The sequence below is a fragment of the Salmo salar genome, chromosome ssa11 (genome assembly GCF_905237065.1).
Source record: "Salmo salar chromosome ssa11, Ssal_v3.1, whole genome shotgun sequence".
NCBI lineage: Eukaryota > Metazoa > Chordata > Actinopteri > Salmoniformes > Salmonidae > Salmo > Salmo salar.
This window is the reverse complement of record NC_059452.1, coordinates 108,920,216-108,946,250: the sequence shown is the minus strand read 5'-3', so window position 1 is coordinate 108,946,250 and position 26,035 is coordinate 108,920,216. Positions and strand designations below refer to the sequence as shown.

At 41.2% G+C, this 26,035-nt stretch overlaps 1 protein-coding gene across 2 annotated transcripts in view; it reads right to left on the bottom strand.

The window, feature by feature from the left end:
- The window catches only part of inpp5kb (inositol polyphosphate-5-phosphatase Kb), a 96,710-nt gene that overhangs the window by 58,814 nt on the left and 11,861 nt on the right, over window positions 1-26,035 (bottom strand). The window contains exons 2-5 of one of the 2 annotated variants that reach the window (XM_045690278.1): window positions 25,060-25,141; window positions 11,825-11,929; window positions 11,587-11,695; window positions 11,075-11,191 (exon numbers count right to left, since the gene is read on the bottom strand). In XM_045690278.1, the coding sequence (XP_045546234.1) occupies window positions 11,075-11,191; window positions 11,587-11,695; window positions 11,825-11,929; window positions 25,060-25,141 (413 nt within the window). Of the gene's footprint in view, window positions 1-11,074; window positions 11,192-11,586; window positions 11,696-11,824; window positions 11,930-12,550; window positions 13,611-25,059; window positions 25,142-26,035 lie in introns of those variants that run through there. The other variant, XM_045690277.1, reaches the window with a different exon arrangement.

The following is a 26,035-nucleotide window of genomic DNA, read 5'->3' as shown; positions in this document are numbered from 1 at the left end:
AGTATATAGAGTTAATACAGCTATCAGGTCCATACCCAGTATATAGAGTTAATACAGCTATCGGGTCCATACCCAGTATATAGAGTTAATACAGCTATCAGGTCTATACCCACCCAGTATATAGAGTTAATACAGCTATCAGGTCCATACCCAGTATATAGAGTTAATACAGCTATCAGGTCCATACCCGGTATATAGAGTTAATACAGCTATCAGGTCTATACCCACCCAGTATATAGAGTTAATACAGCTATCAGGTCTATACCCAGTATATAGAGTTAATAGAGCTATCAGGTCTATACCCACCCAGTATATAGAGTTAATACAGCTATCAGGTCCATACCCACCCAGTATATAGAGTTAATACAGCTATCAGGTCTATACCCAGTATATAGAGTTAATACAGCTATCAGATCCATACCCAGTATATAGAGTTAATACAGCTATCAGGTCCATACCCAGTATATAGAGTTAATACAGCTACGAGGTCTATACCCAGTATATAGAGTTAATACAGCTATCAGGTCCATACCCAGTATATAGAGTTAATAAAGCTATCAGATCCATACCCAGTATATAGAGTTAATACAGCTATCAGGTCCATACCCACCCAGTATATAGAGTTAATACAGCTATCAGGTCTATACCCAGTATATAGAGTTAATACAGCTATCAGGTCTATACCCACCCAGTATATAGAGTTAATACAGCTATCAGGTCCATACCCAGTATATAGAGTTAATACAGCTATCAGGTCCATACCCAGTATATAGAGTTAATACAGCTATCAGGTCCATACCCAGTATATAGAGTTAATACAGCTATCAGGTCCATACCCAGTATATAGAGTTAATACAGCTATCGGGTCCATACCCAGTATATAGAGTTAATACAGCTATCAGGTCCATACCCAGTATATAGAGTTAATACAGCTATCGGGTCCATACCCAGTATATAGAGTTAATACAGCTATCAGGTCCATACCCAGTATATAGAGTTAATACAGCTATCAGGTCCATACCCAGTATATAGAGTTAATACAGCTATCAGGTCCATACCCAGTATATAGAGTTAATACAGCTATCGGGTCTATACCCAGTATATAGAGTTAATACAGCTATCGGGTCCATACCCACCAGTATATAGAGTTAATACAGCTATCAGGTCTATACCACCCAGTATATAGAGTTAATACAGCTATCGGGTCTATACCCAGTATATAGAGTTAATACAGCTATCAGGTCCATACCCAGTATATAGAGTTAATACAGCTATCAGGTCCATACCCACCCAGTATATAGAGTTAATACAGCTATCAGGTCTATACCCACCCAGTATATAGAGTTAATACAGCTATCAGGTCTATACCCAGTATATAGAGTTAATACAGCTATCAGGTCTATACCCACCCAGTATATAGAGTTAATACAGCTATCAGGTCCATACCCAGTATATAGAGTTAATACAGCTATCAGGTCTATACCCACCCAGTATATAGAGTTAATACAGCTATCAGGTCCATACCCAGTATATAGAGTTAATACAGCTATCAGGTCCATACCCAGTATATAGAGTTAATACAGCTATCGGGTCCATACCCACCCAGTATATAGAGTTTATACAGCTATCAGGTCCATACCCAGTATATAGAGTTAATACAGCTATCAGGTCTATACCCACCCAGTATATAGAGTTAATACAGCTATCAGGTCCATACCCACCCAGTATATAGAGTTAATACAGCTATCAGGTCCATACCCGGTATATAGAGTTAATACAGCTATCGGGTCTATACCCACCCAGTATATAGAGTTAATACAGCTATCGGGTCTATACCCAGTATATAGAGTTAATACAGCTATCAGGGTCCAAACCCAGTATATAGAGTTAATACAGCTATCGGGTCCATACCCAGTATATAGAGTTAATACAGCTATCAGGTCCATACCCAGTATATAGAGTTAATACAGCTATCAGGTCCATACCCACCCAGTATATAGAGTTTATACAGCTATCAGGTCCATACCCAGTATATAGAGTTAATACAGCTATCAGGTCTATACCCACCCAGTATATAGAGTTAATACAGCTATCAGGTCCATACCCACCCAGTATATAGAGTTAATACAGCTATCAGGTCCATACCCAGTATATAGAGTTAATACAGCTATCAGGTCTATACCCACCCAGTATATAGAGTTAATACAGCTATCAGGTCTATACCCAGTATATAGAGTTAATACAGCTATCAGATCCATACCCAGTATATAGAGTTAATACAGCTATCAGGTCCATACCCAGTATATAGAGTTAATACAGCTATCAGGTCCATACCCAGTATATAGAGTTAATACAGCTATCAGGTCCATACCCAGTATATAGAGTTAATACAGCTATCAGGTCCATACCCAGTATATAGAGTTAATACAGCTATCAGGTACATACCCAGTATATAGAGTTAATACAGCTATCAGGTCCATACCCAGTATATAGAGTTAATACAGCTATCAGGTCTTTATCCAGCATATAGAGTTAATACAGCTATCGGGTCCATACACCCAGTATATAGAGTTAATACAGCTATCAGGTCTATACCCACCCAGTATATAGAGTTAATACAGCTATCAGGTCCATACCCAGTATATAGAGTTAATACAGCTATCAGGTCCATACACCCAGTATATAGAGTTAATACAGCTATCAGGTCCATACCCAGTATATAGAGTTAATACAGCTATCAGGTCCATACCCACCCAGTATATAGAGTTAATACAGCTATCAGGTCCATACCCAGTATATAGAGTTAATACAGCTATCAGGTCTATACCCAGTATATAGAGTTAATACAGCTATCAGGTCCATACCCACCCAGTATATAGAGTTAATACAGCTATCAGGTCTATACCCAGTATATAGAGTTAATACAGCTATCAGGTCCATACCCAGTATATAGAGTTAATACAGCTATCAAGTCCATACCCAGTATATAGAGTTAATACAGCTATCAGGTCCATACCCAGTATATAGAGTTAATACAGCTATCAGGTCTATACCCACCCAGTATATAGAGTTAATACAGCTATCAGGTCCATACCCAGTATATAGAGTTAATACAGCTATCAGGGTCCATACCCAGTATATAGAGTTAATACAGCTATCAGGTCCATACCCAGTATATAGAGTTAATACAGTTATCAGGTCCATACCCAGTATATAGAGTTAATAAAGCTATCAGGTCCATACCCAGTATATAGAGTTAATACAGCTACCAGGTCTATACCCAGTATATAGAGTTAATACAGCTATCAGGTCCATACCCAGTATATAGAGTTAATACAGCTATCAGGTCCATACCCAGTATATAGAGTTAATACAGCTATCAGGTCCATACACACCCAGTATATAGAGTTAATACAGCTATCAGGTCCATACCCAGTATATAGAGTTAATACAGCTATCAGATCCATACCCAGTATATAGAGTTAATACAGCTATCAGGTCCATACCCAGTATATAGAGTTAATACAGCTATCAGGTCCATACCCACCCAGTATATAGAGTTAATACAGCTACCAGGTCCATACCCAGTATATAGAGTTAATACAGCTATCAGGTCCATACCCAGTATATAGAGTTAATACAGCTATCAGGTCCATACCCAGTATATAGAGTTAATACAGCTATCAGGTCCATACCCAGTATATAGAGTTAATACAGCTATCAGGGTCCATACCCAGTATATAGAGTTAATACAGCTATCAGGTCCATACCCAGTATATAGAGTTAATACAGCTATCAGGTCCATACCCAGTATATAGAGTTAATACAGCTATCAGGTCTATACCCACCCAGTATATAGAGTTAATACAGCTATCAGGTCCATACCCAGTATGTAGAGTTAATACAGCTATCAGGTCTATACCCAGTATATAGAGTTAATACAGCTATCAGGTCCATACCCACCCAGTATATAGAGTTAATACAGCTATCAGGTCTATACCCACCCAGTATATAGAGTTAATACAGCTATCAGGTCTATACCCAGTATATAGAGTTAATACAGCTATCAGGTCTATACCCACCCAGTATATAGAGTTAATACAGCTATCAGGTCCATACCCACCCAGTATATAGAGTTAATACAGCTATCAGGTCCATACCCAGTATATAGAGTTAATACAGCTATCGGGTCCATACCCAGTATATAGAGTTAATACAGCTATCAGGTCTATACCCACCCAGTATATAGAGTTAATACAGCTATCAGGTCTATACCCAGTATATAGAGTTAATACAGCTATCAGGTCCATACCCAGTATATAGAGTTAATACAGCTATCGGGTCCATACCCACCCAGTATATAGAGTTAATACAGCTATCAGGGTCCTATACCCAGTATATAGAGTTAATACAGCTATCAGGTCTATACCCAGTATATAGAGTTAATACAGCTATCAGGTCTATACCCACCCAGTATATAGAGTTAATACAGCTATCGGGTCCATACCCAGTATATAGAGTTAATACAGCTATCAGGTCTATACCCACCCAGTATATAGAGTTAATACAGCTATCAGGTCCATACCCAGTATATAGAGTTAATACAGCTATCAGGTCCATACCCAGTATATAGAGTTAATACAGCTATCAGGGTCTATACCCACCCAGTATATAGAGTTAATACAGCTATCAGGTCCATACCCACCCAGTATATAGAGTTAATACAGCTATCAGGGTCCATACCCAGTATATAGAGTTAATACAGCTATCGGGTCTATACCCACCCAGTATATAGAGTTAATACAGCTATCAGGTCTATACCCAGTATATAGAGTTAATACAGCTATCAGATCCATACCCAGTATATAGAGTTAATACAGCTATCAGGTCCATACCCAGTATATAGAGTTAATACAGCTATCAGGTCCATACCCAGTATATAGAGTTAATACAGCTATCAGGTCCATACCCAACCAGTATATAGAGTTAATACAGCTATCAGGTCCATACCCAGTATATAGAGTTAATACAGCTATCAGGTCCATACCCACCCAGTATATAGAGTTAATACAGCTATCAGGTCCATACCCACCCAGTATATAGAGTTAATACAGCTATCAGGTCCATACCCAGTATATAGAGTTAATACAGCTATCAGGTCCATACCCAGTATATAGAGTTAATACAGCTATCAGGTCTATACCCAGTATATAGAGTTAATACAGCTATCAGGTCCATACCCACCCAGTATATAGAGTTAATACAGCTATCAGGTCCATACCCACCCAGTATATAGAGTTAATACAGCTATCAGGTCTATACCCAGTATATAGAGTTAATACAGCTATCAGGTCCATACCCAGTATATAGAGTTAATACAGCTATCAGGTCTATACCCACCCAGTATATAGAGTTAATACAGCTATCAGGTCCATACCCAGTATATAGAGTTAATACAGCTATCAGGTCCATACCCACCCAGTATATAGAGTTAATACAGCTATCAGGTCCATACCCAGTATATAGAGTTAATACAGCTATCAGGTCTATACCCAGTATATAGAGTTAATACAGCTATCAGGTCCATACCCACCCAGTATATAGAGTTAATACAGCTATCAGGTCTATACCCAGTATATAGAGTTAATACAGTTTTCAGGTCCATACCCAGTATATAGAGTTAATACAGCTATCAGGTCCATACCCAGTATATAGAGTTAATACAGCTATCAGGTCCATACCCAGGTATATAGAGTTAATACAGTTATCAGGTCCATACCCAGTATATAGAGTTAATAAAGCTATCAGGTCCATACCCAGTATATAGAGTTAATACAGCTACCAGGTCTATACCCAGTATATAGAGTTAATACAGCTATCAGGTCCATACCCAGTATATAGAGTTAATACAGCTATCAGGTCCATACCCAGTATATAGAGTTAATACAGATATCAGGTCTATACCCAGTATATAGAGTTAATACAGCTATCAGGTCCATACCCAGTATATAGAGTTAATACAGCTATCAGGTCCATACCCACCCAGTATATAGAGTTAATACAGCTATTCGGGCCATACCCACCAGTATATAGAGTTAATACAGCTATCAGGTCCATACCACCCAGTATATAGAGTTAATACAGCTATCAGGTCCATACCCAGTATATAGAGTTAATACAGCTATCAGGTCCATACCCAGTATATAGAGTTAATACAGCTATCAGGTCCATACCCAGTATATAGAGTTAATACAGCTATCAGGTCCATACCCACCCAGTATATAGAGTTAATAAAGCTATCAGGTCCATACACAGTATATAGAGTTAATACAGCTATCAGGTCCATACCCACCCAGTATATAGAGTTAATACAGCTATCAGGTCTATACCCAGTATATAGAGTTAATACAGCTATCAGGTCCATACCCAGTATATAGAGTTAATACAGCTATCAGGTCCATACCCAGTATATAGAGTTAATACAGCTATCAGGTCTATACCCAGTATATAGAGTTAATACAGCTATCAGGTCTATACCCACCCAGTATATAGAGTTAATACAGCTATCAGGTCCATACCCAGTATATAGAGTTAATACAGCTATCAGGTCCATACCCAGTATATAGAGTTAATACAGCTATCAGGTCTATACCCAGTATATAGAGTTAATACAGCTATCGGGTCCATACCCAGTATATAGAGTTAATACAGCTATCAGGTCCATACCCAGTATATAGAGTTAATACAGCTATCAGGTCTATACCCAGTATATAGAGTTAATACAGCTATCGGGTCCATACCCAGTATATAGAGTTAATACAGCTATCAGGTCCATACCCAGTATATAGAGTTAATACAGCTATCAGGTCCATACCCAGTATATAGAGTTAATACAGCTATCAGGTCCATACCCAGTATATAGAGTTAATACAGCTATCAGGTCCATACCCAGTATATAGAGTTAATACAGCTATCGGGTCCATACCCAGTATATAGAGTTAATACAGCTATCAGGTATATACCCAGTATATAGAGTTAATACAGCTATCAGGTCTATACCCAGTATATAGAGTTAATACAGCTATCAGGTCCATACCCACCCAGTATATAGAGTTAATACAGCTATCAGGTCTATACCCACCCAGTATATAGAGTTAATACAGCTATCAGGTCCATACCCAGTATATAGAGTTAATACAGCTATCAGGTCTATACCCACCCAGTATATAGAGTTAATACAGCTATCAGGTCCATACCCAGTATATAGAGTTAATACAGCTATCAGGTCCATACCCACCCAGTATATAGAGTTAATACAGCTATCAGGTCCATACCCAGTATATAGAGTTAATACAGCTATCAGGTCTATACCCAGTATATAGAGTTAATACAGCTATCAGGTCCATACCCACCCAGTATATAGAGTTAATACAGCTATCAGGTCTATACCCAGTATATAGAGTTAATACAGTTTTCAGGTCCATACCCAGTATATAGAGTTAATACAGCTATCAGATCCATACCCAGTATATAGAGTTAATACAGCTATCAGGTCTATACCCAGTATATAGAGTTAATAGAGATATCAGGTCTATACCCAGTATATAGAGTTAATACAGCTATCAGGTCCATACCCAGTATATAGAGTTAATACAGCTATCAGGTCCATACCCAGTATATAGAGTAAATACAGCTATCAGGTCCATACCCCGTATATAGAGTTAATACAGCTATCAGGTCCATACCCAGTATATAGAGTTAATACAGCTATCAGGTCCATACCCAGTATATAGAGTTAATACAGCTATCAGGTCCATACCCAGTATATAGAGTTAATACAGCTATCAGGTCCATACCCACCCAGTATATAGAGTTAATACAGCTATCAGGTCCATACCCAGTATATAGAGTTAATACAGCTATCAGGTCCATACCCAGTATATAGAGTTAATACAACTATCAGGTCCATACCCAGTATATAGAGTTAATACAGCTATCAGGTCTATACACAGTATATAGAGTTAATACAGCTATCAGGTCCATACCCACCCAGTATATAGAGTTAATACAGCTATCAGGTCTATACCCAGTATATAGAGTTAATACAGATTTCAGGTCTATACCCACCCAGTATATAGAGTTAATACAGCTATCAGGTCCATACCCACCCAGTATATAGAGTTAATACAGCTATCAGATCTATACCCCGTATATAGAGTTAATACAGCTATCAGGTCTATACCCACCCAGTATATAGAGTTAATACAGCTATCAGGTCTATACCCAGTATATAGAGTTAATACAGCTATCAGGTCCATACCCAGTATATAGAGTTAATACAGCTATCAGGTCTATACCCACCCAGTATATAGAGTTAATACAGCTATCAGGTCTCTACCCACCCAGTATATAGAGTTAATACAGCTATCAGGTCTATACCCACCCAGTATATAGAGTTAATACAGCTATCAGGTCCATACCCAGTATATAGAGTTAATAGAGCTATCAGGTCTATACCCACCCAGTATATAGAGTTAATACAGCTATCAGGTCTATACCCGGTATATAGAGTTAATACAGCTATCAGGTCTATACCCACCCAGTATATAGAGTTAATACAGCTATCAGGTCTATACCCAGTATATAGAGTTAATACAGCTATCAGATCCATACCCAGTATATAGAGTTAATACAGCTATCAGGTCCATACCCAGTATATAGAGTTAATACAGCTATCAGGTCTATACCCAGTATATAGAGTTAATACAGCTACGAGGTCTATACCCAGTATATAGAGTTAATACAGCTATCAGGTCCATACCCAGTATATAGAGTTAATACAGCTATCAGGTCCATACCCAGTATATAGAGTTAATACAGCTATCAGGTCCATACCCAGTATATAGAGTTAATACAGCTATCAGGTCTATACCCAGTATATAGAGTTAATACAGCTATCAGGTCTATACCCAGTATATAGAGTTAATACAGCTATCAGGTCTATACCCACCCAGTATATAGAGTTAATACAGCTATCAGGTCCATACCCAGTATATAGAGTTAATACAGCTATCAGGTCCATACCCAGTATATAGAGTTAATACAGCTATCAGGTCCATACCCAGTATATAGAGTTAATACAGCTATCAGGTCCATACCCAGTATATAGAGTTAATACAGCTATCAGGTCCATACCCACCCAGTATATAGAGTTAATACAGCTATCAGGTCCATACCCAGTATATAGAGTTAATACAGCTATCAGGTCTATACCCACCCAGTATATAGAGTTAATACAGCTATCAGGTCCATACCCAGTATATAGAGTTAATACAGCTATCAGGTCCATACCCAGTATATAGAGTTAATATAGCTATCAGGTCCATACCCAGTATATAGAGTTAATACAGCTATCAGGTCCATACCCACCCAGTATATAGAGTTAATACAGCTATCAGGTCCATACCCAGTATATAGAGTTAATACAGCTATCAGGTCCATACCCAGTATATAGAGTTAATACAGCTATCAGGTCCATACCCACCCAGTATATAGAGTTAATACAGCTATCAGGTCTATACCCAGTATATAGAGTTAATACAGCTATCAGGTCCATACCCACCCATTATATAGAGTTAATACAGCTATCAGGTCCATACCCACCCAGTATATAGAGTTAATACAGCTATCAGGTCCATACCCACCCAGTATATAGAGTTAATACAGCTATCAGGTCCATACCCAGTATATAGAGTTAATACAGCTATCAGGTCCATACCCAGTATATAGAGTTAATACAGCTATCAGGTCCATACCCACCCAGTATATAGAGTTAATACAGCTATCAGGTCCATACCCACCCAGTATATAGAGTTAATACAGCTATCAGGTCTATACCCACCCAGTATATAGAGTTAATACAGTTATCAGGTCCATACCCAGTATATAGAGTTAATACAGCTATCAGGTCCATACCCAGTATATAGAGTTAATACAGCTATCAGGTCCATACCCACCCATTATATAGAGTTAATACAGCTATCAGGTATATACCCAGTATATAGAGTTAATACAGCTATCAGGTCCATACCCACCCAGTATATAGAGTTAATACAGCTATCAGGTCCATACCCAGTATATAGAGTTAATATAGCTATCAGGTCCATACCCACCCAGTATATAGAGTTAATACAGCTATCAGGTCCATACCCAGTATATAGAGTTAATACAGCTATCAGGTCTATACCCACCCAGTATATAGAGTTAATACAGCTATCAGGTCTATACCCACCCAGTATATAGAGTTAATACAGCTATCAGGGTCCATACCCAGTATATAGAGTTAATACAGCTATCAGGTCTATACCCACCCAGTATATAGAGTTAATACAGCTATCAGGTCTATACCCACCCAGTATATAGAGTTAATACAGCTATCAGGTCCATACCCAGTATATAGAGTTAATACAGCTATCAGGTCTATACCCACCCAGTATATAGAGTTAATACAGCTATCAGGTCCATACCCACCCAGTATATAGAGTTAATACAGCTATCAGGTCTATACCCACCCAGTATATAGAGTTAATACAGCTATCAGGTCTATACCCACCCAGTATATAGAGTTAATACAGCTATCAGGTCCATACCCAGTATATAGAGTTAATACAGCTATCAGGTCTATACCCACCCAGTATATAGAGTTAATACAGCTATCAGGGTCCATACCCAGTATATAGAGTTAATACAGCTATCAGGGTCCATACCCAGTATATAGAGTTAATACAGCTATCGGGTCCATACCCAGTATATAGAGTTAATACAGCTATCAGGTCCATACCCAGTATATAGAGTTAATACAGCTATCAGGTCTATACCCAACCAGTATATAGAGTTAATACAGCTATCAGGTCCATACCCAGTATATAGAGTTAATACAGCTATCAGGTCTATACCCACCCAGTATATAGAGTTAATACAGCTATCAGGTCTATACCCACCCAGTATATAGAGTTAATACAGCTATCAGGTCCATACCCAGTATATAGAGTTAATACAGCTATCAGGTCCATACCCAGTACCCGAAGATGCCGGTGCGCGTGTAGGTAGTCTGGATATCTCTGATGAAGGGGACATGAACCTGCTTAGAGAAGACCAATAGCAGCAGCCCCTGCAGCCTCACTGAAGATACCTGGGGGGGTGGAAGAGATAAAGGGCAATAGAGAAAGGGGGAGGATGAGAGATACAGAAAGAAGATGAGAGAACGAGAGACAGAGGGAAAGGAATAAAGAAAGAAAATGGAAAGAGTGATCACTAAACGTAAACAACTGCATGGGATATGAGCCGATCTGACCTGTTACATAAATACCAGACAGAGATAAAGGCCCCTGATCTGATCTGTTACATAAATACCAGACAGAGATAAAGGGCCGTTTGTGTGTTTTCTCAACCTGCAACAGGACCACAATGAGAACCAACTCAGGCGTCCTATTGTTCTCTCACAACTCACTGGTGCAGCTCTCTACACACACACACACACACACACACACACACACACACACACACACACACACACACACACACTACCTTGATGTATCCTCTATTGGCCAGTGTGTTCATCAGTAGGTGGCTCCAGGAGTCTTCTACCAGCAGGTCTGACAGAAACCTCAGAGGGGCTGCATTTACCTCCTGAAGACTGACACACACACACACACACACACACGCACACGCACACACACACACACACACTTTAATAAACATAGACCTATATACAGTAAACACACAGATTTTACATCCAATAGCTATCCAGCAGACATGATCTCACCCAATCACGTAGAGGTCTGTGGCAGGCTGGGCGTCCAGCTGCAGCAAGGAAGTGACATCACCAGGAGGCTCTGCTGTCGCCACATTCCATGTGACCATGTGCAGCCTTTCAGAAACAAGCAGAAAGTAGAGAGAGAGAAATATCAACAAACTGTGTATTTCTAGCTTTAGAACCCAGCCGTAGAACCCGGCCTTAGAACCCAGCCTTAGAACCCCGCCTTAGAACCCAGCCTTAGAACCCAGCCTTAGAACCCAGCCTTAGAACCCAGCATTAGAACCCAGCCTTAGAACCCAGCCTTAGAACCCAGCCTTAGAACCCAGCTTTAGAACACAGCCTTAGAACCCAGCCTTAGAACCCAGCCTTAGAACCCAGCCTTAGAACCCCGCCTTAGAACCCCGCCTTAGAACCCATCCTTAGAACCCTGCCTTAGAACCCAGCCTTAGAACGTAGCCTTAGAACCCAGCTTTAGAACCCAGCCTTAGAACCCAGCCTTAGAACCCAGCTTTAGAATGCAGCTTTAGAACCCAGCTTTAGAATGCAGCCTTAGAACCCAGCCTTAGAACCCAGCCTTAGAACCCAGCTTTAGAACGCAGCCTTAGAACCCAGCCTTAGAACCCAGCCTTGAGGCTTAGGACCAGGGGTACTGGGCAGAGTCCCAACAGGCCTGAAAATAACCCTGTGTGTGTGTGTCTCTCTCTCTCTGGGTGTTTGTACGTGTGTGCGCACCTGAAGGTGTCTCTGGGGCTGACGCGTCCACAGAGCTGAAAGGCTTCGTCCAGAGTGCGGGACAGTTCCTCGTTAGCCTCATCATCAGAGCTCAGGTCCTCTACACAGGTCAGCAGCTGGGACAGGCGCTGTCGGAGCAGCAGCCTACCCTTTGACCCCTGGGACGCCGTGCTGGAGGTGCTGTCTGACCTCACACGACTCCCGCCCACACCGTCAGACGCACAAAGCGCATCCATCGCCATTTTCATTGACTCAGATATAGCTAGATCTGACTGTAAGCGCGTTTCTCTCTCTGAGCGATAGCAGGGCTGAGAGATTGGTTGGTGAGATGGAGGGATACGGTCTGGAGGACAAGAGAACGAAGGGAAGAGAAAAGTCTTCCAGCGGAGGGATAATCAGCTCTGACAAACTGTTTCAGATTCTGTCCTCTTCTCTGACTGATGGTCCAGAGGCAGCTACCTTACTGAGGTCTCCAGCTGCTATACTGTTAGCTTCATGTTAAACCAACGGCGTAGGTAGTCCACTCAGAGCAGCAGTGGATCCACTTTTTTCTTCAGGTCCTCTTTGTATCGTTCCCCACAAAACAAACATGGCCTCCCATAGAACCCAGTCTGTGATTCTTTTGCTTCTTGTTGATTGGCTTGTTAGTGGATTTCTCCTGGCAGCGAACTGGCAGTCTCAGTTGGAGGTTTTAATCTTCTGAGATGATCAAATCTGGGTTGTTTTCCAGTAGATTCAGGAGATCCTCCCTCAGAAGAGGCTCAGAATTAACTGTACAGTCTGTTGCCTTTATGTCCTGTCCTCCGTGTGTCCTGTCTTCTGTGTGTCCTGTCCTCTTTCTGTCCTCCGTGTGTCTCCTGTCCTCCGTGTCTGTGTGAGTCCGGTTTGCTGGCCCGAGTGACTGGGCGACTCACTGAGAGCGACAGAGTTTTGGGGACGCAGGCGAACGAGTGATGGAGAGAAAGAGTGATGGAGAGAACGTGTGAGATTAGGACAATAATCTGGAGCAGGGGAGAGCCACGTGAAAAGGTGTGTGTGTGTGTGTGTGTGTGTGATCCACCATCACAGAGGGTATTGTTTCAGGACTTAGGCAACACTAAGAGTGGCGTCACACCCTGTACGAGTTTTAGTATTAATGCTTCACTCTACTCATTAACACTGGCAACTGTTACTACTATGGAGAGAGAGAGAGAGAGAGAGAGAGAGAGAGAGAGAGAGAGAGATTTTTTGATTATGTCATTAATGTTAGCTCTCTGTGTACATCCAAGGTCCAGCCGTGCTGCCCTGTTCTGATCCAACTACAATTTTCCTAAGTCCCTCTGTGGCACCTGACCACACAACTGAACAGTAGTCCAGGTGCGACAAAACTAGGGCCTGTAGGACCTGCCTTGTTGATAGTGTTGTTAAGAAGGTAGAAACTAGGGCCTGTAGGACCTGCCTTGTTGATAGTGTTGATAAGAAGGTAGAAACTAGGGCCTGTAGGACCTGCCTTGTTGATAGTGTTGTTAAGAAGGTAGAAACTAGGGCCTGTAGGACCTGCCTTGTTGATAGTGTTGTTAGGAAGGTAGAAACTAGGGCCTGTAGGACCTGCCTTGTTGATAGTGTTGTTAAGAAGGTAGAAACTAGGGCCTGTAGGACCTGCCTTGTTGATAGTGTTGTTAAGAAGGTAGAAACTAGGGCCTGTAGGACCTGCCTTGTTGATAGTGTTGTTAAGAAGGTAGAAACTAGGGCCTGTAGTACCTGCCTTGTTGATAGTGTTGTTAAGAAGGTAGAGCAGAGCTTTATTATGCACAGACTTCTCCCCATCTTAGCTACTGTTGTATCAATATGTTTTGACCATGACAGTTTACAATCCAGGGTTACTCCAACCAGTTTAGTCACATCTGCTTGCTAAATTTACACATTATTCATTACGAGATGCACTTGAGTTGAGGATTAGGGTTTAGTGAAGGATTTGTCCCAAATACAATGCTTTTAGTTTTAGAAATATTTAGGGCTAATTTATTCCTTGCCACCCACTCTGAAACTAACTGCAGCTCTTTGTTGAGTGTTGCAGTCATTTCAGTTGCTGTAGTAGATGACGTGTATAGTGTTGAGTCATCCTCATACATAGACACTCTGGCTTTACTCAAAGCCAGTGGCATGTTGTTAGTAAAGATTGAAAAAAGTAATGGGCCTAAACAGCTGCCCTGGGGAATTCCTGATTCTACCTGGATTATGTTGGAGAGGCTTCAACAACCCACTTGGAGTTTAACAAAAGCCACTTAATGACTCTCAGACCATGAGAAACAAGATTCTCTGGTCTGATGAAACCAAGATTGAACTCTTAGGCCTGAATGCCTAGCGTCACATCTAGAGGAAACCTGGCACCATCCCTACGGTGAAGCATTGTGGTGGCAGCATCATGCTGTGGGGATGTTTTTTTGCGGCAGGGACTGGGAGACTAGTACAGGGCGATCCCTGATGAAAACCTGCTCCAGAACGCTCAGGACCTCAGACTGGGGCGAAGGTTCACCTTCCAACAGGACAACGACACTAAGCACACAGCCAAGACAACGCAGGAATGGCTCCGGAACAAGCCTCTGAATGTCCTTGAGTGGCCCAGCCAGAGCCCAGACTTGAACCCGATCAAACATCTCTGGAAAGACCTGAAAATAGCTGTGAAACAACAGTCCCCAGCCAAACTGACAGAGCTTGAGAGGATCTGCAGGGAAGAATGGGAGAAACTCCCCAAATACAATATTTGAGGCTGTAATCGCTGCCAAAGGTGCTTCAACAACGTAGTGAATAAAGGGTCTGAATACTGATGTAAATGTGATATTTCTGTTTTCTATTTTTAATACATTTGTTAACATTTCTAAAAACCTGTTTTTCCTTTGTCATTATGGGGTATTGTCATGTCATTATGGGGTATTGTGATGTCATTATGGGGTATTGTGATGTCATTATGGGGTATTGTGATGTCATTATGGGGTATTGTGATGTCATTATGGGGTATTGTGATGTCATTATGGGGCATTGTGATGTCATTATAGGGTATTGTGTGTAGATTCATAAGGGGGGAAAAAAACGATTTAATACGGCAGTAACGACCCTGCCTCACACAGGAAGCGGCGCAGGTCCTAATCCAGGCACTTGTCATCTCCCGTCTGGATTACTGCAACTCGCTGTTGGCTGGGCTCCCTGCCTGTGCCATTAAACCCCTACAACTCATCCAGAACGCCGCAGCCCGTCTGGTGTTCAACCTTCCCAAGTTCTCTCACGTCACCCCGCTCCTCCGCTCTCTCCACTGGCTTCCAGTCGAAGCTCGCATCCGCTACAAGACCATGGTGCTTGCCTACGGAGCTGTGAGGGGAACGGCACCTCCGTACCTTCAGGCTCTGATCAGGCCCTACACCCAAACAAGGGCACTCCGTTCATCCACCTCTGGCCTGCTCGCCTCCCTACCTCTGAGGAAGCACAGTTCCCGCTCAGCCCAGTCAAAACTGTTCGCTGCTCTGGCACCCCAATGGTGGAACAAGCTCCCTCACGACGCCAGGACAGCGGAGTCAATCACCACCTTCCGGAGACACCTGAAACCCCACCTCTTTAAGGAATACCTGGGATAGGATAAAGTAATCCTTCTAACCCCGCCCCCTTAAAAGATTTAGATGCACTATTGTAAAGTGGTTGTTCCACTGGATATTATAGGTGAATGCACCAATTTGTAAGTCGCTCTGGATAAGAGCGTCTGCTAAATGACTAAAATGTAAATGTAAATGTAACCTAACAAAATGTGGAAAAACTCAAGGGGTCTGAATACTTTCTGAATGTACAATATATATAAAACAAAAAAGAGAGAGTGTTAGCAACCTCAAATTGCTATCACACACACACCAACACACACATATAATCGATGCGGTGCCTGTTAATTTATCATTGAATCACAGCCTACTTCGCTAAACGGGTGATTTAACAAGCGCATTCGCGAAAAAAGGGCCTTTCTTAAAATCAATACACAAATATATATTTTTAAACCTGCATATTTAGTTAATATTGCCTGCTAACATGTATTTTACCTAGGGAAATTGTGTCACTTCTCTTGCGTTCTGTGCAACAGAGTCAGGGTATATGCAGCAGTTTGGGCCGCCTGGCTCGTTGCGAACTAATTTGCCAGAATTTTTCGTAATTATGACATAACATTGAAGGTTGTGCAATGTAACAGGAATATTTAGACTTAGGGATGCCACCCGTTAGATAAAAATACAGACCGGTTCCGTATTTCACTGAAAGAATAAACGTTTCATTTTCGAAATGATAGTTTCCGGATTTGATCATATTAATGACCTAAGGCTCGTATTTCTGTGTGTTATTATGTTATAATTAAGTCTATGATTTGATATTTGATAGAGCAGTCTGACTGAGCGGTGGTAGGCAGCAGCAGGCTCGTAAGCATTCATTCAAACAGCACCTTCGATCGGCCGATTTCATCGGTATCGGCTTTTTTTGATCCTCCAATAATCGGTATCGGCATTGAAAAATCATAATCGGCTGACTTCTACTTCTAACCCTGTGGTGCTCCTAACCCTGTGGTGCTCCTAACCCTGTGGTGCTCCTAACCCTGTAGTGCTCCTAACCCTGTAGTGCTCCTAACCCAGTGGTGCTCCTAACCCTGTAGTGCTCCTAACCCTGTGGTGCTCCTAACCCTGTGGTGTTCCTAACCCTGTAGTGTTCCTAACCCTGTAGTGCTCCTAACCCTGTAGTGCTCCTAACCCTGTAGTGCGGGAGCAGATCTCTTTCCAAACCAAAACTAAAATCCCTGTTCCCCTCCTGTACCCCTCCTTCCCCTCCTGTATGCCCCTCCTTCCCCTCCTGTACCCCTCCTTACCCTCCTCTAACCCTCCTTCCCCTCCTGTACCCCTCCTTCCCGGTCTCCTATACCCCTCTTTCCCCTCCTGTACCCCTCCTTCCCCTCCTGTACCCCTCCTTCCCCTCCTGTACCCCTCCCTCCCCTCCTGTACCCCTCCTTCCCCTCCTCTACCCCTCCTTACCCAGCTCTACCTCTCCTCTAACCCCTCCTCTACCCTCCTTCCCCTCCTGTACCCCTCCTTCCCCTCCTGTACCCCTCCTTCCCCTCCTCTACCCCTCCTTCCCCAGCTCTACCTCTCCTCTACCCCTCCTCTACCCCTCCTTCCCCAGCCTCTACCTCTCCTCTACCCCTCCTCTACCCCTCCTTCCCCTCCTGTACCCCTCCTTCCCCTCCTTCCCCTCCTCTACCCCTCCTTCCCCTCCTCTACCCCTCCTTCCCCTCCTCTACCCCTCCTCTACCCCTCCTTCCCCAGCTCTACCCCTCCTCTACCCCTCCTTCCCCTCCTGTACCCCTCCTTCCCCTCCTTCCCCTCCTCTACCCCTCCTTCCCCTCCTGTACCCCTCCTTCCCCTCCTTCCCCTCCTCTACCCCTCCTCTACCCCTCCTTCCCCTCCTGTACCCCTCCTTCCCCTCCTCTACCCCTCCTTCCCCTCCTCTACCCCTCCTTCCCCTCCTGTACCCCTCCTTCCCCTCCTTCCCCTCCTCTACCCCTCCTTCCCCTCCTGTACCCCTCCTTCCCCTCCTTCCCCTCCTCTACCCCTCCTCTACCCCTCCTTCCCCTCCTGTACCCCTCCTTCCCCTCCTCTACCCCTCCTTCCCCTCCTCTACCCCTCCTTCCCCTCCTCTACCCCTCCTTCCCCTCTTCTACCCCCTCCTTCCCCAGCTCTACCCCTCCTCTACCCCTCCTGTACCCCTCCTTCCCCTCCTCTACCCCTCCTCTACCCCTCCTTCCCCTCCTCTACCTCTCCTCTACCCCTCTTCTACCCCTCCTTCCCCAGCTCTACCTCTCCTCTACCCCTCCTCTACCTCTCCTCTACCCCTCCTTCCCCTCCTGTACCCCTCCTTCCCCTCTTCTACCCCTCCTTCCCCCTCTACCTCCTCTACCCCTCCTCTACCCCTCCTGTACCCCTCCTTCCCCTCCTCTACCCCTCCTCTACCCCTCCTTCCCCTACTCTCCTCTCCTCTACCCCTCTTCTACCCCTCCTTCCCCACTCTACCTCTCCTCTACCCCTCCTTCCCCTCCTCTACCCCTCCTTCCCCAGCTCTACCTCTCCTCTACCCCTCCTCTACCTCTCCTCTACCCCTCCTTCCCCAGCTCTACCTCTCCTCTACCCCTCCTTCCCCTCCTCTACCCCTCCTCTACCTCTCCTCTACCCCTCCTTCCCCCAGCTCTACCTCCCACTCAACCCTCCCTGCTCTGTTTGTAACACTATCACATGGAGACTGTTAAACACACATTCTTTACCTTTGTCTGATCTGCTCTGGTCAGAGAGTGGTTATGTACTACAACAGATTATTACAAAACTCTTGCAGAACTAAACCATCTTAACATTCTGTAGTCTGAAGGTTCCATTCGCAAGGCCGTTCACCTTTAAAGCTCCATTCCAGAAGGAGGTTGGGTAACTCTAAATCAGGTCTATTAGACTGGCGTTTGATACACCAGATACACCAGAACGTTGCTCTTTAATAGAGAGAGAGAGAGAGAGAGAGAGACAGACCAATAAACAGACAGACCAATAAACCTGCACGTGTCCTCTACTGTATGGCTATTGTTATTGTATGGTTATTTTGACCCTTGGTTATTGTTGTTACTGTTGTCCCGTTGACAATATGGATTCTCATTTTTATTTTTTTATTTTTATATTGTAAATATCCAAAATAAGCTTTGGCAATATGTACATTGTTACGTCATGCCAATAAAGCGAATTGAATTGAGAGAGAGACAGAGAGAGACAGAGAGAGAGAGAGAGACAGAGAGAGAGAGAGAGAGAGAGAGAGAGAGAGAGACAGAGACAGAGAGAGAGAGAGAGAGACAGAGAGAGAGAGAGAGAGAGAGAGAGAGAGAGAGACAGAGAGAGAGAGAGAGAGAGAGAGAGAGAGAGAGAGAGAGAGAGAGAGAGAGACAGAGAGAGAGAGAGAGAGAGAGAGAGAGAGAGAGAGAGAAAGAGAGCAGCCGACGTGAGTTTAGGGAGGAGATTGTTGCATCTCTCCACGATTGCCGTCGCATTAAAGCCAACGCTAGCGAAGATACCTCATGAGGAGTTTGTATCAGAAGTTTGTTTTTAGGGAACATCTTCAATCCATTTTGAATGGACTTCATTTGTGACTAGAGGGGAGGCAAACAACACTTGCTGACATGATTGAAAAAAACAGGCTTCTTTTAAAAATGAAATGTGTTATTTTCTCCTCGGATTTCAACCCAAACAAAACATAGTCCGTGTCCCAATACTCAGTCATCATCAGTACAGGTCACTCCCGTGATGCCAGAGTTTTTAGATACATTGGAAGCAACAAGATTTGGTCCCTACAGAGGTGCGGCATTTTGTTGTAGTCACTCGTTCTCTACTGATGCGAGGGGAGATGGAGAGACTTCCCCTCAACAGCTAGTCAGCTGAGAAAGACCATGAATTAAAGGTTTCTATGTGTAAAAATCAACAAAACAAGATAGAGAAGAGAAATAAATAATAAATGGAACAGAATGAGATGGTAGTCAGCTGAGAAATGTCATGCATTAAAAAGGGGTCCCATGTGGAAATGAAAACAAAACATTTAAAACACAGTAGAGGTGTATAATCACAGTAGAGGTGTATAATCACAGTGTATATAATCACAGTAGAGGTGTATAATCACAGTAGAGGTGTATAATCACAGTAGAGGTGTATAATCACAGTAGAGGTGTATAATCACAGTAGAGGTGTATAATCACAGTAGAGGTGTATAATCACAGTAGAGGTGTATAATCACAGTGTATATAATCACAGTAGAGGTGTATAATCACAGTAGAGGTATATAATCACAGTAGAGGTATATAATCACAGTAGAGATGTATAATCACAGTAGAGGTGTATAATCACAGTAGAGGTGTATAATCACAGTGTATATAATCACAGTAGAGGTATATAATCACAGTAGAGGTGTATAATCACAGTAGAGGTGTATAATCACAGTAGAGGTGTATAATCACAGTGTATATAATCACAGTAGAGGTGTATAATCACAGTGTATATAATCACAGTAGAGGTGTATAATCACAGTAGAGGTATATAATCACAGTAGAGGTATATAATCACAGTAGAGGTGTATAATCACAGTAGAGGTGTATAATCACAGTAGAGGTGTATAATCACAGTAGAGGTGTATAATCACAGTGTATATAATCACAGTAGAGGTGTATAATCACAGTAGAGGTGTATAATCACAGTGTATATAATCACAGTAGAGGTGTATAATCACAGTAGAGGTATATAATCACAGTAGAGGTATATAATCACAGTAGAGGTGTATAATCACAGTAGAGGTATATAATCACAGTAGAGGTGTATAATCACAGTAGAGGTATATAATCACAGTAGAGGTGTATAATCACAGTAGAGGTGTATAATCACAGTAGAGGTGTATAATCACAGTAGAGGTGTATAATCACAGTGTATATAATCACAGTAGAGGTGTATAATCACAGTAGAGGTGTATAATCACAGTGTATATAATCACAGTAGAGGTGTATAATCACAGTAGAGGTATATAATCACAGTAGAGGTATATAATCACAGTAGAGGTGTATAATCACAGTAGAGGTATATAATCACAGTAGAGGTGTATAATCACAGTAGAGGTATATAATCACAGTAGAGGTGTATAATCACAGTAGAGGTGTATAATCACAGTAGAGGTGTATAATCACAGTAGAGGTGTATAATCACAGTGTATATAATCACAGTAGAGGTGTATAATCACAGTAGAGGTGTATAATCACAGTAGAGGTGTATAATCACAGTGTATATAATCACACTAGAGGTGTATAATCACAGTGTATATAATCACAGTAGAGGTATATAATCACAGTAGAGGTGTATAATCACAGTGTATATAATCACAGTAGAGGTGTATAATCACAGTAGAGGTGTATAATCACAGTGTATATAATCACAGTAGAGGTGTATAATCACAGTGTATATAATCACAGTAGAGGTGTATAATCACAGTGTATATAATCACAGTAGAGGTGTATAATCACAGTGTATATAATCACAGTAGAGGTGTATAATCACAGTAGAGGTGTATAATCACAGTAGAGGTGTATAATCACAGTGTATATAATCACAGTGTATATAATCACAGTAGAGGTGTATAATCACAGTAGAGGTGTATAATCACAGTAGAGGTGTATAATCACAGTAGAGGTGTATAATCACAGTGTATATAATCACAGTAGAGGTGTATAATCACAGTAGAGGTGTATAATCACAGTAGAGGTGTATAATCACAGTAGAGGTGTATAATCACAGTAGAGGTGTATAATCACAGTAGAGGTGTATAATCACAGTAGAGGTGTATAATCACAGTAGAGGTGTATAATCACAGTAGAGGTGTATAATCACAGTAGAGGTGTATAATCACAGTGTATATAATCACAGTAGAGGTGTATAATCACAGTAGAGGTATATAATCACAGTAGAGGTATATAATCACAGTAGAGATGTATAATCACAGTAGAGGTGTATAATCACAGTAGAGGTGTATAATCACAGTGTATATAATCACAGTAGAGGTATATAATCACAGTAGAGGTGTATAATCACAGTAGAGGTGTATAATCACAGTAGAGGTGTATAATCACAGTGTATATAATCACAGTAGAGGTGTATAATCACAGTGTATATAATCACAGTAGAGGTGTATAATCACAGTAGAGGTATATAATCACAGTAGAGGTATATAATCACAGTAGAGGTGTATAATCACAGTAGAGGTGTATAATCACAGTAGAGGTGTATAATCACAGTAGAGGTGTATAATCACAGTGTATATAATCACAGTAGAGGTGTATAATCACAGTAGAGGTGTATAATCACAGTGTATATAATCACAGTAGAGGTGTATAATCACAGTAGAGGTATATAATCACAGTAGAGGTATATAATCACAGTAGAGGTGTATAATCACAGTAGAGGTATATAATCACAGTAGAGGTGTATAATCACAGTAGAGGTATATAATCACAGTAGAGGTGTATAATCACAGTAGAGGTGTATAATCACAGTAGAGGTGTATAATCACAGTAGAGGTGTATAATCACAGTGTATATAATCACAGTAGAGGTGTATAATCACAGTAGAGGTGTATAATCACAGTGTATATAATCACAGTAGAGGTGTATAATCACAGTAGAGGTATATAATCACAGTAGAGGTATATAATCACAGTAGAGGTGTATAATCACAGTAGAGGTATATAATCACAGTAGAGGTGTATAATCACAGTAGAGGTATATAATCACAGTAGAGGTGTATAATCACAGTAGAGGTGTATAATCACAGTAGAGGTGTATAATCACAGTAGAGGTGTATAATCACAGTGTATATAATCACAGTAGAGGTGTATAATCACAGTAGAGGTGTATAATCACAGTAGAGGTGTATAATCACAGTGTATATAATCACACTAGAGGTGTATAATCACAGTGTATATAATCACAGTAGAGGTATATAATCACAGTAGAGGTGTATAATCACAGTGTATATAATCACAGTAGAGGTGTATAATCACAGTAGAGGTGTATAATCACAGTGTATATAATCACAGTAGAGGTGTATAATCACAGTGTATATAATCACAGTAGAGGTGTATAATCACAGTGTATATAATCACAGTAGAGGTGTATAATCACAGTGTATATAATCACAGTAGAGGTGTATAATCACAGTAGAGGTGTATAATCACAGTAGAGGTGTATAATCACAGTGTATATAATCACAGTAGAGGTGTATAATCACAGTAGAGGTGTATAATCACAGTAGAGGTGTATAATCACAGTAGAGGTGTATAATCACAGTGTATATAATCACAGTAGAGGTGTATAATCACAGTAGAGGTGTATAATCACAGTGTATATAATCACAGTAGAGGTGTATAATCACAGTAGAGGTGTATAATCACAGTGTATATAATCACAGTAGAGGTGTATAATCACAGTAGAGGTGTATAATCACAGTGTATATAATCACAGTAGAGGTGTATAATCACAGTAGAGGTGTATAATCACAGTGTATATAATCACAGTAGAGGTGTATAATCACAGTGGTATATAATCACAGTAGAGGTGTATAATCACAGTGTATATAATCACAGTAGAGGTGTATAATCACAGTAGAGGTATATAATCACAGTAGAGGTGTATAATCACAGTAGAGGTGTATAATCACAGTAGAGGTGTATAATCACAGTGTATATAATCACAGTGTATATAATCACAGTAGAGGTGTATAATCACAGTAGAGGTGTATAATCACAGTAGAGGTATATAATCACAGTAGAGGTGTATAATCACAGTGTATATAATCACAGTAGAGGTATATAATCACAGTAGAGGTATATAATCACAGTAGAGGTGTATAATCACAGTAGAGGTATATAATCACAGTAGAGGTGTATAATCACAGTAGAGGTGTATAATCACAGTGTATATAATCACAGTAGAGGTGTATAATCACAGTAGAGGTGTATAATCACAGTAGAGGTATATAATCACAGTAGAGGTGTATAATCACAGTGTATATAATCACAGTAGAGGTGTATAATCACAGTAGAGGTATATAATCACAGTAGAGGTGTATAATCACAGTAGAGGTGTATAATCACAGTAGAGGGACACAGTGTATATAATCACAGTAGAGGTGTATAATCACAGTAGAGGTGTATAATCACAGTAGAGGTGTATAATCACAGTAGAGGTATATAATCACAGTAGAGGTGTATAATCACAGTGTATATAATCACAGTAGAGATATATAATCACAATAGGGGTATATAATCACAGTAGAGGTGTATAATCACAGTAGAGGTATATAATCACAGTAGAGGTGTATAATCACAGTAGAGGTGTATAATCACAGTGTATATAATCACAGTAGAGGTGTATAATCACAGTAGAGGTGTATAATCACAGTAGAGGTATATAATCACAGTAGAGGTGTATAATCACAGTGTATATAATCACAGTAGAGGTATATAATCACAGTAGAGGTGTATAATCACAGTAGAGGTGTATAATCACAGTAGAGGTGTATAATCACAGTGTATATAATCACAGTAGAGGTGTATAATCACAGTAGAGGTGTATAATCACAGTAGAGGTGTATAATCACAGTAGAGGTGTATAATCACAGTAGAGGTGTATAATCACAGTAGAGGTATATAATCACAGTAGAGGTGTATAATCACAGTAGAGGTATATAATCACAGTAGAGGTGTATAATCACAGTAGAGGTATATAATCACAGTGTATATCATCACAGTAGAGGTGTATAATCACAGTAGAGGTATATAATCACAGTAGAGGTATATAATCACAGTAGAGGTATATAATCACAGTAGAGGTGTATAATCACAGTAGAGGTGTATAATCACAGTAGAGGTATATAATCACAGTAGAGGTGTATAACCTGAGTTTGCCAATTCCTCCTCCTTCTCCTTCTCCTCCTTCTCCTCTTCCTGCTCTGTACTTTATCGTACTCATTTCCTCACCTGTAAACACACACACACCAGAGATATTATACACACGAGAGATATTATACACACCAGAGATATAAACCCACACCAGAGATATTAAACCCACACCAGAGATATTATACCCACACCAGAGATATTATACCCACACACCAGAGATATTACACACACCAGAGATATTAAACACACACCAGAGATATTATATACACACCAGAGATATTATACATACACCAGAGATATTATATACACACCAGAGATATTACACACACACCAGAGATATTATACACACCAGAGATATTATGCACACACCAGAGATATTATACACACACCAGAGATATTATACACACACCAGAGATATTATACACACACCAGAGATATTATGCACACACCAGAGATATTATACACACCAGAGATATTATACACACCAGAGATATTATTTACACACCAGAGATATTATGCACACACCAGAGATATTATACACACACCAGAGATATTATACACACACCAGAGATATTATGCACACACCAGAGATATTATACACACCAGAGATATTATACACACCAGAGATATTATACACACACCAGAGATATTATACACACACCAGAGATATTATACACACACCAGAGATATTATACACACCAGAGATATTATACACACAATATCCGTTAAATGCAACGGCACGCGTCCTTCTTACCGAATTCCAATGCTCCCTTACTGTATGTTAGAGTAACTGTCACCTTTTCTCTCCCTCAGCCAACAAGACGGGAACAGCAACCTCACCATGTCAATCTAATATCCCCCCATAGTAGAACAGTTTACCTATTCTATTGGTCAGCTTGTCGTTCTGTGCGAGAAAGAAATCGCCTATTCCAAAAAAAAGAAAAAATACCTCTGGGAGAGTTGTGGGACTCT